At 42.7% G+C, this 7,996-nt stretch overlaps 1 protein-coding gene across 1 annotated transcript; it reads left to right on the top strand.

Annotated features, from left to right (window-relative positions):
• Window positions 1–1,730: 1,730 nt before the first annotated feature.
• LOC115133031 (SLIT and NTRK-like protein 5) lies at window positions 1,731–7,673 on the top strand. Its single transcript, XM_029665856.2, has 2 exons — window positions 1,731–2,284; window positions 4,044–7,673. The coding sequence occupies exon 2, from the start codon at window positions 4,101–4,103 to the stop codon at window positions 6,702–6,704; it is 2,604 nt and encodes an 867-aa protein (XP_029521716.1). The 5' UTR covers window positions 1,731–2,284; window positions 4,044–4,100; the 3' UTR covers window positions 6,705–7,673.
• The last annotated feature ends 323 nt before the right edge of the window (window positions 7,674–7,996 follow it).

Genomic DNA, 7,996 nt, shown 5'->3' with positions numbered 1-7,996 from the left:
AAGATTGTGAGATTTGTCCTTCACAACAGGCAATTTGCTGTTAACGTATTGTTAATGCGATTAGCCAGCCAGAAACGTTCAGATAATTTAATACATCTCCACGGCTAATTTGGAAGCCGCCTATATGACACATCAGCTTACCGTTGTGTTTGGTCACTAAGGAGGGTATAGGAGTTGACTTATGGATACTTAATACAATGTAGACTAATGGGAAGATCTGTTTGTACATGCCAGCCCCCTCCATATGCTAGATTTAATTATATGTATACATTGCTTGCTCAATGGCTCTCAAGGTCTAATTGGACTTTACCCCTGGCAGAGCTAGCACACATATGGTTGCAAAGACTCATTCAAACTTAATTTGCCAATCGCCTGGCTTTGTTAGCCAATGGACAGATAAACCACAAACATGACTGTTGAATAGGCACCAGGCAAAACGTTTATGAATTCAAACAGTTCAGACTCTAATGGATTATTTCCACTAAGGATTTACCCCAGTGTGTTACCAAAAAGGCTCAGACTTTTGTGTTGCCACCTCCACGGCCTGGCCCCAGTGTCTCACTGCACCATGGCATCTGTAAACCTGCTCTAACTTGTGGCCAAGTCCAGGCCATTGGTACTTTTCAGCTTGCATTTACATAGCAATGGCTAACTGTGAACATGGGATTAACACCATCTACGGTTAACACCTTCTCACAAAGCAACTGTCTTGATGATGCAGTGTTGTTCATTCTGCTCTACACAAGTCCTCAATGTTAAGTCCTCAGTATCAAGTCTTCAGTGACAGCCCTAGCTAACTGGAAACACAGTAACCCCCCCCCAAATACAATAGCGCTAACGTGAATATGATCACTGGCGAACCCATGGTGCTGTAATGGAAAACCCCAGTTTACCAGACCCAGATTTAGCCTAGTCTTGGAAATCAGCCCCAAATGTTTTGGTTGTTATAATTATAATTGTTGAATTAATTTAGAAAATACATGCAATTTAGAATTGTGTGCACAGATTACCTGTATATACAGTAAATTACCATGTATTGAAACACTTACCCAAATCATATGGGTGCTCATTATTTTATTCTGCATACACACAGCAGGCACACAGTCGTGTGGAAGATGCATCCCCAATACCTCCGTCGATTCCATTTTCACACTGACACACAAGGTCACACACAAGGTCACACACACACACACACACACACACACAAACACACACACACACACACACACACACACACACACACACACACACAGGCCAGGCTCGGACTCTACCCACACACTGACCGTAACATGCCACATGAACAACACCTGTTGCCATGTTGTCACAGCATTTTCTCACTGGCAGCCCATTTCTGATCTTTTTTAGCCTGTGTAAATGCAGCCTTATTGCCTGGCAATGTGTACAAGTACACCGTCAAAAAGTATGTTTAATCGCATTGTACTGCCCTCTATAGGTCTTCCTCACTCACGACCCCCCCCATGAGGTACAACACCACAAATAGCATCTAAATATTGACAACATGCATGTTTTGCTCGTTATATACATGAGGGGTGAGGACATTAATGCATATTCCAGGATTATTTCAGCCTCCAACGAATGGAAATTAATATAGACTTTACATATTGTGTATGCTGCGCCAACCTTGATCCACGTTCCACCAGTTGAAACATTGGCAGTACAAAAAACGCATAATTGATTGCGCAGAGACATAGGAAGGACATCATATTATTTCGTCAGACAATGTTGAATTAAAGTCAACTATCTAAGATGCGCATACATATTCAGTCAAATTGTGCGGTCAACGCTGAGGAGAAAAATAAGGATCTTGGGTAGATCTATTCACAACGCAATACAAGCCGTACCACTCACAAGATACAAAGGGATTCGTGCCTTTCCACCGATTCCCCGGCGCGCATGCTACAGAGAGAGATCTCGGTTGAAATGGATGTATCTGATGTTTTACAGTTCAGTTTATTACACTTTTCCCATATGAAATTATTACTTTTCTTTGATTCCATTCCACAATGAGAGACCAAGATTCGCTGTGAGAAATACAAGAACCCGCTTTTTTTTGTCGCGCTGATCGTCACGTTGCAGGCGTGAATGAGACAGTTTGGGCAATTCATTGCCAGGTATGTGGAGCTAAAGACCGCCGTGGCTCTACTTTGAGGATTTTACAGCGGGGAAAAAGGAAAGAAAATCACAGATTCCACATTACCATAGGACAGGATGGTAAACAGCGGAAGGTAGTTGGAATGCTTTCGCATTGACAAGGTTCAACATGGTAAGGACAGCGGATTTTCTGTCTGAGATACACGGCTGTATTGCTCATTTCAAGGAAGCTAATTATTGAGTTGGGGAGCTGTCCATGGTCCAGAAAATGATTTATCCCCATACAGCTCTTACAGCTGTATTCAAGTTGGTTGAATCTAAATGATAAACGATGAAACGGGTGCATTTGATAAAGTGCCAACAATATACATCCGCGTTTACTGGTAGATATAATACATTAACATTTACATTGCATAACTTTTTGGGGGCTACTCAGTGTCCTTCAAGGTGATGAATGAATGCGCAATTCATGAAATCATTGCAATGCCTCATATTCGTTCAGTGTAGGCCTGTTTTGATTGAATTAATTAGTGGTAAGTGGCCTACATAGGCTACAGACTAACTCAATTTGGAATGCAATACATTCTTAATCGGTATGAATCAAATGTCCTTTCGTAAAACATAGCCTATTAGCCTACCATAAACTCTATGATCATATTAGGATGACTACACCCACAAAAGCGGACCTCCAGGCCGATAGCTTTTTCTATTTTCTCGATTTTGTCACAGATATAACTTGTGTGTGTGTGTGTGTGTGTGTGTGTGTGTGTGTGTGTGATTGTGTGAGTGGTGCGCGCGCGTTTGTGAGGGAGGGGGTGGGGGCGAGAGAAAGGGAGAGAGAGATTATTTGAACAAGAATTAAGGGATTCTTCAACTTCAACATATACCGGATGCGAAATAAAACGTTTATTATAGTATTATTTATTCCACATCATGATGTAAATTGTGCATGACATTCAGCAATGCTTGCAAATCCGTTTTTGCTTTTAATCAACTTGGGTCTCTTTTTTTCGCCCGAGGGATGAAGGGCTGTGACTGTCCCTATGTAACAATCAGTATTTCTAACGCATGCAGGCTTGAGGATGAACACCTTCCATAATGACCACGACTAGCCTATTTATCATTTATTAACAAGATATCTCCGGATATCTGATGATAATGATTGATACCCGGCGGCTTCTATACTATTCGCAAATCGTCGGGATCTGCAGGGTGAGTAGGACATTGGTCATTCCATAGGATTGCTCGTATCATTTTTTAAAATATATCATGAATTCTTAACTTAACAACGGAATTTTGTTCCATTCGATTTATAAAATATATATTTTAATCCTGGGTGGCATCGATTAAATTTGAACATTGTCTCAAGATTAACTCTTTGCTGGAATCTTCGGGGAATAGAATTTGAAATGGCAATGGATTCTGTATAAATGCCGCAGATGGCTAGTGGGTTTAGTTTGCAAGCCATTTGAATGCATCGATAGATTTAAAAATCGCACATCACCAACCTAAAAGCAGCTATAATCAAACTGCTTGCTCTATTTTCAAAGAAACACATGCACAGGCTGTACTCTTTTCCATGACATTCACCAACATGCACTGCATGTCATCAATATTTCGCATGGGGAGTTATTTCATTTTCGGATGTCTACACCATGTTGAGATATGATGCTGTAGCTGAATACATAATAATGGAACTGTACTGAATGTAGCATTTTAGCTGCAACAAATGTTTATGGCATAACCATATTGTATCTGTTATGAGTGTAAAACTCCAAACATGTATATGCAATTAGTTACCTAAAATGCTTTACAAAGTGTATTATGTCTCTATCCACAAGTGCATAGCTCGTTGTAACCACTGCATGCAGGGATGTTCCACTTAGCACAAGATGTTCATTAAACAGACAATGCCTGCCTTTCTCTTCTAGATGACACCCCATACCGGCACCATACTTCAGTGAGCTGGGGCACCTTCTCCCTCGAAAATGCATATCTGGATACTGAAAATAATCCTCCTGATCGCAGCATCTCTGAGTCTGGTCGAGATGTACGACAATTACGGGGAGATCTGTAGGAATCTATGTACATGCGAAGAGAAGGAAGGGATACTGACGGTAAGCTGTGAGAATAGAGGGATCATCCGACTGACAGAAATAAGCCCGGTGCATTTTTCAATGTACCACCTTCTGCTGACAGGGAACCTCTTAAAGAAACTGTCCCTCAACGACTTCATCAACTACACTGGGGCGACCATATTGCATTTAGGCAACAATGCTATCGATGAAGTGGAAACGGGTGCTTTCAACGGACTCCAGGGATTAAAGAGATTGCACTTGAACAACAACAAGATAGACGTCCTAAGGGATGATACGTTTGTCGGCCTGGAGAGTTTGGAATACCTTCAGATTGATTACAACTACATCACCAATATAGAGCCTAATGCCCTGAGTAAACTGCATCAGCTCACAGTTCTCATTTTGAATGACAATTTGCTCTCTGCTCTGCCTACCAACATTTTCCGGAATGTTCCCTTGACACATCTGGACCTCAGGGGCAACCGGTTGAAAATGTTTCCTTACATTGGGCTCCTGGAGCACATGGACAAAGTGGTGGAATTACAACTTGAGGAGAACCCGTGGAATTGCTCATGTGAGCTCATTGCCCTGAAAGCTTGGCTGGAGAGCATATCGTACACAGCTTTGGTGGGGGAGGTGGTCTGTGAGACACCGTTCAGACTGCATGGCAGAGACCTGGACGAGGTCTCCAAACAGGAGCTGTGCCCCCGCCGAGCAATCTCTGAATATGAAATGCGCCCCCCTCCCCCACTCAGCACCAATGGATATTTCCAAACCACGCCAGCTTCGGTGACGGCCTCAGCCACCTCGTCAAATGCTTTCAAGGCATCGTCAAGGCCTACCAAGGGCACCCGTCAATCAAACCGAACCAGGTCAAAGCCCACCTCCCGGATTCCAGCTAACCCTTACAACTATGGCCCCATCATTGCTTATCAGACCAAATCTCCTGTGCCTTTGGACTGTCCCACCACCTGTACGTGTAATCTGCAGATTGCTGATCTTGGACTAAACGTCAACTGCCAGGAGAGAAAGATTGAGAACATATCTGACCTGAAGCCCAAGCCATACAATCCCAAAAAAATGTATCTCACGGGGAATTACATTCCTGTGGTACGCAGATCTGATTTCTTGGAGGCTACCGGATTGGATTTGCTTCACCTAGGAAACAATAGGATATCCCTCATCCAAGACAGAGCTTTTGGGGATTTAACCAACCTGCGTAGGCTGTATTTAAATGGTAATCTAATCGACAGGCTTACAGCAGAGATGTTTTTTGGCCTGCAGAGTTTGCAGTATCTCTACTTAGAATACAACAAAATCCGTGAGATTGTAGGGGGCACGTTCCGGTTTGTGCCAAACCTTCAGCTGCTTTTCCTCAATAATAACCTTCTGAAAACCTTACCAGCGGGAATCTTTACTGGGCTGTCCCTCTCTAGACTTAATCTCCGCAGTAACCATTTCCAAAACCTGCCTGTGAGCGGTGTGTTAGATCAGTTAAAATTGCTGTTGCAGATAGATCTGATTGAGAACCCATGGGATTGCTCGTGTGACGTCGTGGGCATGAAGATATGGCTCGAGCAGCTCAGTGCCGGCACCGTTGTTAATGAGGTTAAATGCGAGACACCCAAACGTCACAGCGGGATTGATATGCGTTCCATTCAGTCTGAACAGCTGTGTCCAGATTACTCTGACGTAGTCGTCTCAACAGCGCCCCCCTCTGACGAGCCTCTGCCGGACAGAGCCACCACCACAGAGACCTACCAGAGATCTAACCCCACTAGCAGTGTCGTCCCTCTCTCTGTCCTCATCCTCAGCCTGCTGCTCGTGTTCATCATGTCCGTCTTTGTGGCGGCGGGGCTGTTTGTTGTCGTGGTGAAAAAGCGTAAAAAGTCCCAGAGCGACCGCACCAGCACCAACAACTCTGACGTGAGCTCGTTTAACTTGCAGTACAGCCTTTACAGTAACAACCGAACCGTCCCCAAAGTCAAAGCCCCCGCAGGACACGTGTATGAGTACATCCCTCACCCTATGGGCCACATGTGCAAAAATCCGATTTACAGGTCCAGGGAAGGCAACACAGTCGAGGATTACCGCGACCTCCATGAATTGAAGGTGACTTATAGGAGCGATGTGGATGAGGAGAGGAACAGCAACATGAGAAGTCCCACTTATAGCGTGAGCACTATTGAGACTCGCGAGGACCCCTCCCCTGCAGAGAATGCTGAGCACTTCTTCAGGGGCATCATAGAGGCGGACAACCAATCCCCCTCCGGTAACAGTCTAGAATACAAGTACACTGGCCCTGTCTCGTACACGTACAACCCAAACTTTGATGTTAGACGCCAGTTCTTACACCCAGAGAGGATACGAGAAACAGTGCTTTATGGCACAGCGCCGAGTACTGTTTACGTGGAGCCCAACAGAAATGAATATTTGGAACTAAAAGCGAAACTTCAAGTCGAGCCGGACTACCTCGAAGTTCTTGAGAAACAGACCACTTTCAGTCAGTTTTGAGCAACAGATTTGTCCATGTATGAAGGATTTCCCCCCTTAAACCCACTGGCTCAATATTGAGGGTGCCTTGGCACGACACATCAACAAAATAAGCATTAAACGGGGTGTGCCAAACTCTATTATTCTTATTTCTTAATTACATGACATTGCAGGAACTGAAAGTCTCTCTCTGAACCTAACTGGACGAACACACAAGTTGTTCTACTTAACTGGTGATTTAGAATCTATTTTTATATGGTGAAGATTGAATACACATACATGTAAGTGTACAGGTCAACTTACCCAACTACATTTTCAGGAATATAACCATACATATATTGTGAATCACAAAAATGTTTATAAATCACCATCTGCCGAAAAAACACTGTACGGCAGTGTCTCCATCAAACTGCGCAGGACAATTCTCTGCTTTAGTCTGTAAGTAAGTATTTATTGGAGTACTCTGCCATGTATTTTCAAACGTTTTGATTCTTCATCAATATTACCTGTGTCATAATTCCATGATCCTCTGTAAACCTTTATGTTTTGTAGTTCCATATCATTTACTGTAGCTCGCATTGTAAAAGTGGCTCTTTTTTTTAAAAATGGTGGCACACCCCCAATGTTAAAGAAAGACTGCGACATTTAAAGAAGAAAAAAAGTTGTCTTTGTATGCTTTCTGCACTTTTTGGAGTTGGAAGGCAAGTGGGCCTTTAAACAGCTATCATTAGGATGATTACTATTAAAAATGAATACGTGCATTCATTCTTAATATGTATTCTTGATATGTTATCAAATTCATGAATAATAATTGAAATAATAATTATGTTGTGTAATACTGATATTTTAATGTAACACCTATTTTTATACAAGCATTCGCAATTCTCTTTCCCTCATCAATTTCATTCGTTTTAATTGCTTTGCACTTATTGCACTATATTGACCAAAATATGTTAATGTCATCAATAAATATGATGTCAGGTTCATCTATGTTGTTGTGGGGAAAATGAAAGGCTATCGTTAGATACTTCACAGAGGCAGATGCACGTAACAAGAGAAGTTGGTGTTTCAATCGGATTTTGATCAATATGCTTCAATCAATGATCCCGTGAGGGAGTCCTCATAATCACGGTGGTTCCAATGGCAAACATCAACATTTGTGCAGATCAACTTCTGATAGGGTTAAAAACACATTACATCACAGGCACCAAAAAATACATATGAAAGTGTTCCTTTCAAGCCTCCAGGGCCCTATTCCAGAAGGGGTGCATGTGAGCCTTTTTATAGCGGCCCAAAATGAAAGCAGCATTTTA

Source organism: Oncorhynchus nerka, linkage group LG2, assembly GCF_034236695.1.
Source record: "Oncorhynchus nerka isolate Pitt River linkage group LG2, Oner_Uvic_2.0, whole genome shotgun sequence".
NCBI lineage: Eukaryota > Metazoa > Chordata > Actinopteri > Salmoniformes > Salmonidae > Oncorhynchus > Oncorhynchus nerka.
The sequence above is the reverse complement of the archived record's forward strand: the minus strand, read 5'-3'. Positions and strand labels throughout refer to the sequence as shown.

What these genes read in the sequence shown, in the direction of transcription:
- LOC115133031 (XM_029665856.2), top strand. Translation starts at nt 4,101, where the DNA reads ATGCATATCTGGATACTGAAAATAATCCTCCTGATCGCAGCATCTCTG.